The sequence below is a fragment of the Salmo trutta genome, chromosome 35 (assembly GCF_901001165.1).
Source record: "Salmo trutta chromosome 35, fSalTru1.1, whole genome shotgun sequence".
NCBI classification, from domain to species: Eukaryota; Metazoa; Chordata; class Actinopteri; order Salmoniformes; family Salmonidae; genus Salmo; species Salmo trutta.
The window spans coordinates 63912-78598 of NC_042991.1; the positions used below are offsets into that span (position 1 = coordinate 63912).

General features: G+C 42.6%; 1 protein-coding gene across 3 annotated transcripts in view; it reads right to left on the reverse strand.

Moving 5' to 3' along the window:
• The window catches only part of LOC115174427 (pleckstrin homology domain-containing family G member 1), a 112588-nt gene that overhangs the window by 5372 nt on the left and 92529 nt on the right, over positions 1 to 14687 (reverse strand). For all 3 annotated transcript variants that reach the window (XM_029732932.1, XM_029732933.1, XM_029732934.1), the window contains 11 exons: positions 9084 to 9130; positions 7727 to 7877; positions 5838 to 5969; positions 4461 to 4643; positions 4258 to 4353; positions 3814 to 3900; positions 1206 to 1239; positions 1001 to 1093; positions 814 to 872; positions 427 to 609; positions 132 to 254 (listed from right to left, as the gene is read on the reverse strand). In XM_029732932.1, the coding sequence (XP_029588792.1) occupies positions 132 to 254; positions 427 to 609; positions 814 to 872; positions 1001 to 1093; positions 1206 to 1239; positions 3814 to 3900; positions 4258 to 4353; positions 4461 to 4643; positions 5838 to 5969; positions 7727 to 7877; positions 9084 to 9130 (1188 nt within the window). The remainder of the gene's footprint in view (positions 1 to 131; positions 255 to 426; positions 610 to 813; positions 873 to 1000; positions 1094 to 1205; positions 1240 to 3813; positions 3901 to 4257; positions 4354 to 4460; positions 4644 to 5837; positions 5970 to 7726; positions 7878 to 9083; positions 9131 to 14687) is intronic.

Sequence of the window (14687 nt, forward strand, 5' to 3'; positions counted from 1 at the left end):
TCTGCTAACCAACAAGTGTGGTGAAAGTCTATTTCTGAGATCAAACACAGACCTTTATTAAATTACAGTTACAAGTGCAGTACACAATTATTCCTACTAGTCATTCTCATCACAGTGTTAAGGTCAGTCACCTGTAGGTCTGAGGCGCTCATGTTGAAGGTCTTCCATTGGTTGATGCTGCTGTCTATAGATGCCTGTTGGTTCAATCTCTTCCTGCTAGACTGTCCTGGGACTCGCACCCTCTTTTCCCCACCCTGCAACACACGGTTAGAAAATCATGTAATGAGCATACCTTTACCTATCTAATCACTTTATACCTGCAAAGGGGCTATGGCAATGGGCTAGGGATGGAAATCAAAACAGGCTAATCTGATATGAGGTTAAATTGTCAAACTGGTGCATTGTGGGTAGGTAGGAGAGACTCACCAGGCTGCTGTCATCCTCATCATCGGCGTCCTGCTGATGTGGCTCCTCCCCATTGCTATGGTCAAAATGGTCACCTGGGTCCAGGGACTTCTGTGATTGGTTGACCAGGCTGCGGCTGCGGCCAATAGTGCCCAGAGCCAGCTGGGACACAGGGGAGAGCAGGGTGGCGCCCAGACTTGTCCGCTACAGAGAGAGAGAGTGATAAGGCAGGGAGTGTTAAATGTGTCCTTGAGTGAGAGTTAGGTGAGTGGTATAGGAACCATTGCAAATAACACCTCAAATTAGCTGAAACCTTTAGTCTATTATGGAGATATAACACTGTTTCTAACTGTAGCATTGTGTCACCATTCATATATGTAAATGACTGCATTGTGGGGTTAAGCTCACCTTTGAGACATCTTCCTTGGCACCATGTTTAGCGTTCTTCAGTAACTTGGACAGAGGCTCTGAGGAGAGACAGATTGGACAGGACATGTCAGTCATAGAGGCAGAGAAACAGGCTCAGTCTACTGGCATCGGCACCAAATAATTTACAGCGCCTTCTTCCTGTCCCTGTACTTCCTGTGTTCCTTACCTGACTTCCTGCGGACCCGTCGAGGGGAGGGGCCCTCCTTGGTGTGGGGGCTCCTCTTGTTCCTGTCGAGACTGTATTGGAACCCTGGGTGGTCTGGAGAGGACAGGGGAGAGGGAATGTTACAGACACTCAAATAAACACCCATGAATGTAATGATCTTATAATAGTCACAAGAGGCTTCAATCAATATCAAATGGATACTTACGCATAGCATCCATCTCCAAAATGGCCTGCTTGGCCTGAAAATCAAGAGAAAAAAACAAAAACAAACAACAACCATTAAAGGAGATTTCCACAACTGGAGGCACGCGGGTGGTTTTATTTGGATACCCAAGTTTTCTGAGCAAAAATTCTTATTTTTATGAAAAATCTAAAATCATTGATGGACATAAAAGACTAAAAACACCAGGAAATCAGCTCCAAATGATTTTTTATTTGGAAATCTATTCCTAAGTATTCCCACGCACAATAAACAGACGCATGTGATCATATACAAATGTAATCAAGGTTTGAAATTATTATGTTTTAGTGAAATATTATATCTGTTAGGGCTTCTTGCGATCAATTTGCAGTCTACAAATGATTTGTAATTATGTTCCGGCACCATAATCATCCACTCAAGAAAAAAAAATATTCAGCAGCTGCATCTAGTTGATGATCCCTACATTAAAGGGAAATGTTTCTACTTCATATTCATCATCTCAAGCAACACCCCAACATCAACATATGTGAAAATGGTGCATTTCTATGTTTTCTAGTAAAAAATATAGAAGATAAGTGTTCCCAATGACATCATCAACCAATTAGTAGGCAATTAGTAGACAATGCCAACTCATAACTTGTTAAAATCACACGATGCACACCGATAATGTAATTGGAAACAATTATCCTCCTGTATCTTTTTTACTACAAACCTTACAGTACCAGTCAAAGTTGAAACACCCATTCAATCAAGGGTTTTTATTTTGACTATTTTCTACATTGTAGAATAATAGTGAAGACATCAAAACTATGAAATAACACATATGGAATCATGCACTAACCAAAAAAGTGTTAAACAAATCAAAAAATATTTTATATTTGGGATTATTCAAAGTAGCCACCCTTTGCCTTGATGATTGTTTTACACACTCTTGGCATTATCTCAACAAGCTTCATGAGGTAGTCACCTGGAATTCATTTCAATTAACAGGTGTGCATTGTTAAACGTTGTGAAATGTCTTTCCTTCTTAATGCGTTTGAGCCAATCGGTTGTGACAAGGTATACAGAAGACAGCTCTATTTGGTAAAAGACCAAGTCCATATTATGGCAAGAACAGCTCAAATAAGAAAAGAGAAATTACAGTCCATCATTCCTTTAGGACATGAAGGTCAGTCAATGAGGAAAATGTCAAGAACTTTGAAAGTTTCTTCAAGTGCAGTTACAAAAACCATCAAGCGCTATGATGAAACTGGCTCTCATGAGGACCGCCACAGGAAAGGAAGACCCAGACTTACCTCTGCTGCAGAGGAAAAGTTCATTAGAGTTAACTGCACCTCAGATTGCAGCCCAAATAAATGCTTCACTGAGTTCAAGTAACAGACATCTCAACATCAACTGTTCAGAGGAGACTATGTGAATCAGGCCTTCATGGTCAAAATGCTGCAAAGAAACCACTACTGAAGGACATCAATAATAAGAAGAGACTTGCTTGGGCCAGGAAATATGATCTCCGCATGTGTGGTTCCCACTGTGAAGTATGGAGGAGGAGGTATGATGGTTTGGGGGTGCTTTGCTGGTGACACTTGGTGATTTATTCCGAATTCAAGTCACACTTAACCAGCATGGCTACCACAGCATTCTGCAGCGATACGCTATCCCATCTGGTTTGCGCTTAGTGGGACTATCATTGTTTTTCAAAAGGACAATGACCCAAAACACCTCCAGGCTGTGTAAGGGCTATTTGACCAATAAGGAGAGTGATTGCGTGCTTCATCAGATGACCTGGCCTCCTCAATCACCCGACATCAACCCAATTAAGATGGTTTGGGATGAGTTGGACCACAGAGTTAGGGAAAAGCAGCCATCAAGTGCTCAGCATATGTGGGAAGTCCTTCAAGACTGTTAGAAAAGCACTCCAGGTGAAGCTGGTTGAGAGAATGCCAAGCGTGTACAAAGCTGTCATTTAGACAAAGGGTGGCTACTTTGAAGAATCTCAAATATAAAATATATTTGGATTTTTTAAAACACTTTTTTGTTTACTACATGATTCCATATGTGTTATTTAATAGTTTTGATGTTTTCACTATTATTCTACAATAAAGAAAATAGTACAAATAAAGAAAAACCCTTGAATGAGTAGGTGTGTCCAAACTTTGACTGGTACTATATAATCATGCAATTTTCACATATTTTGATGATGGGGTGGAGCTGGAGATGATGAATATAAAGTTGAATATTTTTTAAACGTTCCTTTATTAAAGTGAGCTCTATATTACAGAGTTCGGTAATCCTATACTTGAGGTTGATATATGGGGCTTCCAGACACCAGATGGCGCCAGACAGTAGTCTTCACCGAACAGAACAGGACTACTCTACAATATCAAGTTTAACAAGAGATCCCTTTATTGTAATTACAATGAACACTCTCAACAATTTTTTACGGACAAAAGCATAATTTCCCATTTGCACCGGAGCCAAGACTGAAGGAAGTGAGTGGAGAGAGGGGGGGATTGAAAAAGAGAGAGAGAAAGAGAGACCATTCCACTTCCTTCCACTCAGTGTTGTGTTTATGTCGTTAGTGAGCACACATATTGCCTGCTCCGTGTCTCACCTTGGCTGGGATTTTAGCCGGGTGGTTTTCAAGTATGAGTCTCTTCAGATGCAGGATCCACATGCGTTTGTCCTGCTGGGATTTGGCCTGGGGGCGGAACACAACACAACAGAGAGGAGAGAAGAAGAGAGACAGATTAAGGGAGAGACTTTAAACGGTGTATAAGACGATTATCACAAACCCATACAACAGTGGGATCTGACCTTCTACTCCTCTGTGTTTGTTACGTAACACAGATTATGGGATTGTTTGAAGTGAATACCCAAACACTCACGTTGAGAAATGACAAACTCTTCTTATCCACCCTAAAGAATTGAACAAGTCTGGAGTGGTGGAGTGGTGGGCTTGGCAGGGCACAAGTGATATAGTACAATTTACTTGTACTCTATGCTGTACAATCGCCTGTGGAATATGCTCTAGTAGTGGGGTGTAGTTTTGCGTTACCTGTACGGTGTGCTGTAGTTTGGGGTTCTTGTAGTGGAACACACTGAAGCTGAGTGGCTCTTTCAGAATGACTTCCACCAACATCAGGTTGCAACACTATAATGACATAGAGACATGGCTAGTATGATGGATGTCTTTCTATTATGGTACACCTTTTGGGAGATAGTTTTGGGAGATATTTTAGAGTTAGTGTAGTGACTGACCAGGATGTGGGCCTTGTAGGTGTAGGCCTCCTCACGTTTCTTGGTGACCAGCAGCAGTTTGTCAAACAGGAAGAGCGTGCGCTCATTCTTGGCTCGTTGCAGACGGAACGTCCCCTCCAGAACCAGCTCCCCGTAGCCAATCAGATCAGGCCCCTTCCAGTTGGTCAGCAGACTCTGGATTTCCTGAGAGAGGGAGGGGGATATAGGGTGGAGGAGGAGGAGAGGGGTAAGAGTGAATGAAAGAGAGAGGGACAGGGATAGAGAGGGTGGAGAAGAAGGGGATTAGAGTGAATGAAAGAGAGAGGGACAGGGATAGAGAGGGAGGAGGAGGAGAGGGGGAGAGTGAGTAAGAGAGGGATAGAGAGAGCGGAATAGGATGAGAGAAAGGTAAGTGAAACAAGTGAGAAAACAAGAGTAGGACGGGAAAGGACAGAAGAGAAGGAGGAGAGAAGAGCCGAACGAGAGAAGAGAGGGAGGAGAGGAGCGAGAGAAAAAAGGACAGAGATTTAGGCAGGTCAACTAAGCACTCTTTACCAGATCCTGACGAAATACTTCCACACACATTCACTCATCTGACCATCTGATCATCCTCCCTCCCCATAGATTAAAGCTACACTTTCCCTTTTTTCTGCCTGCTGTGTTATGCAAGGCCATCCTTAGCCCTGGAAAACAATGTATTGCATAACTTAGAGGAGACTGAAACCAATTCCGCGTCCCAAATGGCACCCTATTCCCTATACGGTACACTACTTTGACTGGGACCAATAGGGCTCTGATGAAAAGTAGTGCACTATGTAGGGAATAGGGGGGACATTTGGGATGCAAACTAGACTGGCGAAGGCTAGGGACACGATGGGAGGATCTGAGGACAAAACCCACGTCCTGTATGTGGGCTCACACAGATGTGCAGATGTGCAGATGTACAGATGTATGTGAGTGTCACATCCTGACCCTAGTAAGATGTCATTTTCTATAGTAGAGTAGGTCAGGGCGTGACAGGGGGTGTTTTGGGTTTTCTATTTCTATGTTTGAGTTCTGTTTTTTCTGTTTCTATGTTGGGGTTATTTGGGTTGATCTCCAATTGGAGGCAGCTGATCCTCGTTGCCTATGATTAGAGATCGTATTTAAGTGGGGTTTTTTTCTTCCTGTGTTTGTGGGTGATTATCTTTTGAGTAGTGTGTTTTCTTCTCTGCGTCACGGTTTGTTGTTTTGTGTGTATTCAAGTATTTTCGTGTATTGCATTTAGTTTCACTATAAATAAAATATGTGGAACTACGAACACGCTGCATTTTCGTCCGATCCTTCGAACAGCCGTGACAGTGAGCATGTGTGCCTATGTACCTGTTTCAGCATGTTCATTTGGAAGTGTAAATTTACCTGCAACCTGACAGCGTGTTCATGTTTCCTTTTCATGTTGTTGATGTGCCAGGCTACTCTCTGCATGGTGTCTATGGCCTCCTGCACCACTTCATACGTCTCTGTGTCCTTCTCCAGGTGGTTGGCTATCTCCTACAGGGGGCAGGAAATACACTTGGGGTTAGAGTGGGAAATGTAATCGGCTAGATGTACGTTAGACTGGGTACCATCTGTTTCCAGCAATGATTGCCTGGTTTTTCTTGGCAATATGGGTAGCTAGTTCAAACATAGACTGGTGGCTAACTGTACATACAGTCCATTAGAGCTAACTGTACAAAAACCAATGCAAGTTTTGGATGCAGTTCTGTGTGGTTAGGCTTACAGTGTGTGTTAGGAGTACGGTGCATTCAAAAAGTATTCAGACCCCTTGAATTTTTCCACATTTTCTTACATCACAGCATTATTCGAAAATCGTTTAAAAAGAAAAATCCTCAATCTACACACAATACCACATAATGACAAAGCAAAAACTGGTTTTTAGAAAAAAATATATTTAAAAAAAAATCTGAAATATCACATTTACATAAGTATTCTGACCCTTTACTCAGAACTTTGTGGAAGCACCTTTGGCAGTGATTACAGCCTCAAGTCTTCTTGGCTATGATGCTACAAGCTTGGCACACCTGTATTTGGGGAGTTTCTCCCATTCTTCTCTGCAGAGCCTCTCAAACTCTGTCAGGTTGGATGGGGAGCGTCACTGCACAGCTATTTTCAGAGATGTTCGATCGGGTTCAAGTCCGGGCTCTGGCTGGGCCACTCGAGGACATTCAGTCTGAGGTCCTGAGCGCTCTATAGCAGGTTTTAATCAAGGATCTCTCTGTACTTTTCTCCGTTCATCTTTCCCTCAATCCCCAAGGCATGATGCTGCCAACACCATGCTTCACCGTAGGAATGGTGCTAGGTTTCCCACAAACGTGACGCTTGGCATTCAGGCCAAAGAGTTCAATCTTGGTTTCATCAGATCAGAGAATCTTGTTTCTCATGGCTGGAGAGTCCTTTAGGTGCCTTTTGGCAAACTCCAAGCAGGCTGTTATGTGCCTTTTACTGAGGAGTAGCTTCCGTCTGGCCACTATAGCATAAAGGCCTGATTGGTAGAATACTGCAGAGAGGGTTGTCCATCTGGAAGGTTCTCCCATCTCCACAAAGGAACTCTAGAGCTCTGTCAGAGTGACTATCAGGTTCTTGGTCACCTCTCTGACCAAGGCCCTTCTTCCCCCATTGCTCAGTTTGGCCGAGCGGCTCGCTCTAGGAAGAGTCTTGGTGGTTCCAAACGTCTTCCATGTAAGAATGATGGAGGCCACTGTGTTCTTGGGGACCTTCAATGCTGCAGAATTTTTTGGGTACACTTCCTCAGATCTGTGCCTCGACACAAACCTGTTTCGTAGCTCTAGAGACAATTCCTTCGACCTCATGGCTTGGTTTTTCCTCAGATATAGTGTCAACTGTGGGACGTTACATAGACAGGTGTGTGCCTTTCCAAATCATGTCCAATCAATTGAATTTACCACAGGTGGACTCCAATCAAGTTGTAGAAAAACATGATCAATGGATACACCTGAGCTCAATTTCGAGTCTCATAGCAAGATCTGAATACTTATGTAAACAAGGTATATCTGTTTTTTTTTTTGTAATACACTTGCTAAAATGTCTAAAAACCTGTTTTCGCTTTTTCGTTATGGGGTATTGTGTGTAGATTGATGAGGATGTCTTTAATCCATTTTTTAATAAGGCTGTAATGTAACAAATCGTGGGAAAACTCAAGGGGTGTGAATATTTTTCAAATGCACAGTATGTGGGGCTTTGCTTGTGTGAGGTAGGTGTCATTTAGTGTGTATAGATGTATTACTAACGTGTAGCAGTAAGTGGTACTTGAGGATCCTCTGCACTGGCTTGAGCAGGTAGGAGCCCAAAGGCAGGGAGTGTCTCAAAGATTCCTGACGTTCCCGGAAAAACTTGGCCAATGCCTTATTCCTCATACACTCAGTCAACACAGCCACTGACCTGCAGAGGGAAAGGGGGAGGGAGAGAAGGAAAAATAAAACCTGATATTAATCCTAGGAAACAATGACAGATATTGTAGACCAATTAAAAGACAGAGTGACTGATCACATGCGCACGCACACAAATATGCACACGCGCACACAATCCTGTCTGAGAGGACGGAGCAAGGTCAGGTCAAGGCCCATGGACTTTCTATGCTGTGACCTACAGAAAAAGGAAAGGCCAAATAGGAATATATTTGAGTGTGTGTGTATGAATGGGCTCTTGTAAGGATTTTTGAGACCCTCAACCACCCCCTCACACAGCTGGTGACCCTAGCCAAGGTCGCACACGACCGGCATGCACGCATGCACACGCACACACAAAACACACACACTCACAATTAGAATAGGAACCAAGGCTGCTGTATCTCAGTCATTCTGAGCTCTCAGTTTGGGTTTCGTAGAGAGAACAAAGTGAGGCCTGTGTGGAACTGCACTGTAATGTGGACACACACACACGTAAACACACACACAATATCTGTAACTACTCTATTAATCATCATCGATAATTTCAGGTGTGCTGTTTTTAGTGCGTCACAACCATTGTGAAACACACAGCCCTCATTAGGTTTCATTGTGAAGAATTGCCTCTTGTTTTTGGTCCCCAGACATAAGCACGCACGCACACACACACACACACACACACACACACACACACACACACACACACACACACACACACACACAATTTCCTATAACAACAGGTCGTTCACACAAGGTGAAATAAAACATTAAAGTCGCTGCGTATGATAAGGTGATGGGTATAATACCCATCTTTTAGAGTAGGGGTTGTAACTCCGTCAATATGCTCCATATAAAATAAAAAAAGAAAGAGGGAGGTAGAGACCTTGGGGCATTAACTGGCAGTGAGGCATAGAGTTGGACTCCTGTTGGGTTGGGCTGTATATCAAGGCTACACAGAGAGAGAAAGGCTGAGGTATTGTAGCTCTATACAGACAATACAGAGCTCTGGGAATCAAGAACATGAAGGTGAGATTCACCTGTATGCAAACCCAGATCACATAAGGTAACAATGTGGATGCTTTTACATACATTCATACTTCATATTAGACTTTCAAACACGCACAAACATACACGCACAAAGACACAATAAAAGGGGGGCAAACTATTTGTGTTTAATGCAGCCATAGTTGGGGTTTCTTACCTTGGGTAGTTGGTGCAGTACTGAGTGTAAATGTGGAACTCTTGACTCTGGAAAAGAAAGATAAAATAATTACATTCATGTTACATTAGCATTAGTCCTAGCAAGCATTCATACCAGTAGCAGAGAAACTATCTTCTCTTGAATCAACCAACATTCCTCTTTGACTAGAGAATTTTAAAGACCTTGTAAAATGTTTGTGAACGTGAAAGTGAGTGAGTTTACATTTACAGTGAATGGATTAGTGTGTTTGTATCAAGGGGAAGAGGGGTGGTCACTTTGGATGAGTCAGTGGTAAAGCGTTCCTGAGCAATGCTTACTGAGCTACAAATGGAATAAGGAGGCCTCTCTCTTCAGTTTTAAGGTAGAGAATGAAAGTGAACCTTATTATTATGATTACCAGTATCCATGTCTTATTAAAGGCTCTGTTGAGCACTATGCTGTAGGCCAGGGCTACCTAACTCTCTTCCTGGAGAGCTACACTCCTGTAGGTTTTCTGTCCAACCACAGTTGTAACTAACCTGGTGGAGTTTAACAACCAGCTAATTATTAGAATCAGGTGCGCTAGATTAGGGTTGGATCGAAAACCTACAGGACCGTAGCTCTCCAGGAATAGGGTTGGAGAGCCCTGCTGTAGGTGCTGTGATTAAAAGCCACCCTGTTCCATCCCTGCCCCTTTAATTTGTCAGTTTCCATCTCTCATGCATCCATGCATTACAAAGACAGAGGCAACATGACTTATCAAAGCTGGAATGAACCTTGCTCTCCTCCTCCCTTACTCTCATTCTATTCCATTTTCTCTACCTCGATCTCGCTGACTGTCTCTCCTGTTCCCTGTCTTTCGCTCAGTCTCTCCCTTCTTGGACATTTACATCTCTTTCCATACCTCCTTGTCTCGCATTCTGCACTAGCCCTCCATCTTTCTTATCTCTCTCCCCACTCATGTCCATCTCTCTATACCCTTCTTCCTTTCTCATCCCCCTGTCCTTGCTGCCAAGGCACACACATCAAATCAAATGATTTGGAGTTGTGTAACTGATAATAGCTCTGGTCCTGATTGTGTTCATAATGTGTCAATAAATACTCTGGGGTAGGCCAAAGACAGGAAGTGGACAGTTATAACAGGAAACATAACAGAATCTTAAACAGACGGGAAAGATGATGGGGAGCTGTCCTGTTCCGTAGCTTTGCACACTCATACTGTACAAACACACACATGTACTGTACACACTCTAGGAAAAAAACATGTGATTCCATCAACACACACGGGCATGTGACACACAGTCACAAAGAAAATACAAATATAGAAATATTTCACACACACTTCCATTCATACCAAATAATTACTCACATGCACACATCATACCATACATGCAGTAGCAGTCAAAAATTGGGACACCTCTACTCATTCAAGGGTTTTTCTTAATAATTACTATTTTCTACATTGTAGAATAATAGTGAAGACATCAAACCATGAAATAACATATATGGTGAAGCGGGTGAAGCTGGTTGAGAGAATGCCAAGAGTCTGCAAAGCTGTCATCAAGTCAAAGGGTGGCTACTTTGTTGGTTAGTACATGATTCCATATGTGTTATTTCATAGTTTTGATGTCTTCACTAGTATTCTACAATGTAGAAAATAGAAATAAAGAAAAACCCTTGAATTAGTAGTGTCCAAACTTTTGACTGGTACTGTACATGCTGTACACGTGTATGTGCGAACACACATACACACACACACCCTGGAGGTTCCCCGTGGGAAAAGCCGTAAATTGAAAAACAGGGTTTTGAAATCAAATCAAGCTTTATTTATGAAGTGCATTTCAGACATGGAATGCAACACAATGTGCTTTACAGGAAAACAACTAATAAAAACAAGTTAAATAAAAGCATAAATATTCACCACAAACATCAGAGGATAAAAACCAAATGAATAACAATACAAACTGAATGACAAAAAAAATACCTGAAGGAATAGCAAAGCTAAAAAGGTTTTAAGATCACTTTTAATAATGTCCACCGTTTTGGCCCCCCTCAGGTTCTCTGGCAGGCTATTCCAGAGGCTGGGGGCATTACAACTAAAGTCTGCCTCTCCATGCCTCTTGGTCATAGGCCTTTGGGGTAGTTAAAATGCCAGTGCTAGAGGACCTGAGGAAGGGTACCACATGAGGGAGGAGGATGTCTTCCCTGTAACGCACAGCATTGAGATTGCCTGCAATGACGACAAGCTCAGTCCAATGATGCTGTGAAACACTGCCCCAGACCATGACGGACCCTCCACCTCCAAATCGATCCTGCTCCAGAGTACAGGCCTCGGTGTAACGCTCATTCCCTCGACAATAAACACGAATCCGACCATCACCCCTGGTGAGACAAAACCACGACTCGTCAGTGAAGAGCACTTTTTGCCAGTCCTGCCAGGTCCAGTGACGGCGGGTTTGTGCCCATAGGCGACGTTGTTGCCTATGGGCTGGTGAGGACCTGCCTTACAACAGGCCTACAAGCCCTCAGTACAGCCTCTCTCAGCCTATTGCGGACAGTCTGAGCACTGATGGAGGGATTGTGCGTTGCTGGTGTAACTCGGGCAGTTGTTGCCATCCTGTACCTGTCCCGCAGGTGTGATGTTCGGATGTACCGATCCTGTGCAGGTGTTGTTACACGTGGTCTGCCACTGCGAGGATGATCAGCTGTCCGTCCTGTCTCCCTGTAGTGCTGTCTTAGGCGTCTCACAGTATGGACATTGCAATTCATTGCCCTTGCCACATCTGCAGTCCCCATGCCTCCTTGCAGCATGCCTAAGGCACGTTCACACAGATGAGCAGGGACCCTGAGCATCATTCTTTTGGTGTTTTTCAGAGTCACTAGAAAGGCCTCTTTAGTGTCCTAAGTTTTCATAACTGTGACCTTAATTGCCTACCATCTGTAAGCTGTTAGTGTCTTAACGACCGTTCCACAGGTGCATGTTCATTAATTGTTTATGGTTCATTGAACAAGCATGGGAAACTGTGAAGTTATTTGGATTTTTATGAATTGTCTTTGAGTAACAGGGTCCTGAATGAGGGATGTTTCTTTATTTTTGCAGAGTTTACTAATTCCAGTTACTAATAAGCACTCAACCATTAAGAAAACGACTGTAAAAATGGTTAAATCCCCTTAGATTGATGAGGAATTGAAAATTTGTATTGTTGAGAGGGATGAGGCAAAAGATATGGGATTAAGTCTGGCAGCCCAACTGATTGCAAATTAAGGAATCATGTGACTAAACTAAATAAAAATAAACTACACTATGAAGCAGATGGCTCATTCATCACAAAGCCCACTGATATTTCAAACTACTTTAATGACTTTTTCATTGGCAAGATAAGCAAACTTAGGGATGACATGCCAGCAACAAATGCTGACACTAAACATCCAAGTATATCGGACCAAATTATGAAAGACAAGATTTGTACTTTTGAATTCCGTAAAGTCAGTGTGGAAGAGATGAAAAAGGTATTGTTGTCCATCAACAATGACAAGCCACCAGGGTCTGACAATGTAAAATTACTGGAGGATAATAACAGACGATATTGCCACTCCTATTTGTCACATCTTCAATTTAAGCCTACTATAGAGAGTGTGCCCTCAGGCCTGGAGGGAAGCTAAAGTCATTCCGCTACCTAAGAATAATAAAGCCCCTTTACTGGCTCAAATAGCCAACCATTCAGCCTTTTACCAACCCTTAGTATACTTCTGGAAAAAATGGTGTTTGACCAGATACAATGCTATTTTACAGAATTTCAGCATGCTTATAGGGAAGGACACTCAACAAGCACAGCACTTATTCAAATGACTGATGATTGGCTGAGAGAAATTGATGATAAAAGGATTGTGGGGGCTGTCTTGTTATAGACTTCAGTGCAGCTTTTGACATTATTGATCATAGTCTGCTGCTGAAAAAACGTATATCTTATGGCTTTTACACCCGCTGCTATAATGTAGATAATGAGTTACTTGTCTAACAGAACACAGAGGGTGTTTTTTAATGGAAACCTATCAAATATAATCCAGATGTTTAGGCCCCTTGCTTTTTTTCAATCTTTACTAATGAAAAGTCACTGACTTTGAGTAAAGCCAGGGTTTCTATGTATGCAGATGACACAACACTATACACGTCAGCTACTACAGTGACTGAAATGACTGCAACACTCAACAAAGAGCTGCAGTTAGTTTCAGAGTGGGTGGCAAGTAATAAGTTAGCCGTAAATATTTCTAAAACTAAAAGCATTGTATTTGGATCAAAACACTCACTAAACCCTAAACCTCAACTAAATATTGTAATAAATAATGTGGAAATTGAGCAAGTTGAGATTACTAAACTGCTTGGAGTAACACTAGATAATAAACTGTCAAGGTCAAAACATATTGATGCAGTAGTAGCTAAGATGGGGAGAAGTCGGTCTATAATAAAGCGCTGCTCTACCTTCTTAACAGCACTATCAACAAGGCAGGTCCTACAGGCTCTAGTTTTGTCACACGTTGACTACTGTTCAGTCGTGTGGTCAGGTGCCACAAAAAAAGCACTTAGGAAAATTGCAATTGTCTCAGAACAGTGCAGCACGGCTGGCCCTTGGATGTACACAGAGAGATAAAAAACTCCTTATGGAACAGCGGGGACTGTAAAGCAAGACAAACATTGGCACAGACACATTTATTTCACCTTTATTTAACCAGGTAGGCAAGTTGAGAACAAGTTCTCATTTACAATTGCGACCTGGCCAAGATAAAGCAAAGCAGTTCGACACACAACAACACAGAGTTACACATGGAGTAAAACAAACTTACAGTCAATAATATAGTAGAAAAATAAGTCTATATACAATGTGAGCAAATGAGGTGAGATAAGGGAGGTAAAGGCAAAAAGGCCATGGTGGCAAAGTAAATACAATATAGCAAGTAAAACACTGGAATGGTAGATTTGTAGTGGAAGAAAGTGCAAAGTAGAAATAGAAATAATGGGGTGCAAAGGAGCAAAATAAATAAATAAATACAGTAGGGGAAGAGGTAGTTGTTTGGGCTAAATTATAGATGGGCTATGTACAGGTGCAGTGATCTGTGAGCTGCTCTGACAGCTGGTGCTTAAAGCTAGTGAAGGAGATAAGTGTTTCGAGTTTCAGAGATTTTTGTAGTTCATTCCAGTCTTTGGCAGCAGAGAACTGGAAGGAGAGATGGCCAAAGGAGGAATTGGCTTTGGGGGTGACCAGAGAGATATACCTGCTGGAGTGAGTGCTACAGGTGGGTGCTGCTATGGTGACCAGCAAGCTGAGATAAGGGGGGACTTTACCTAGCAGGGTCTTGTAGATGACCTGGAGCCAGTGGATTTGGCGACGAGTATGAAGCGAGGGCCAGCCAACAAGAGCGTACAGGTCGCAGTAGTGGGTAGTATATGGGGCTTTGGTGACAAAACGGATGGCACTGTGATAGACTGCATCCAGTTTGTAAATGACATCGCCGAGGTCGAGGATCGGTAGGATGGTCAGTTTTACGAAGGTATGTTTGGCAGCATGAGTGAAGGATGCTTTGTTGCGAAATAGGAAGCCAATTCTAGATTTAACTTTGGATTGGAGA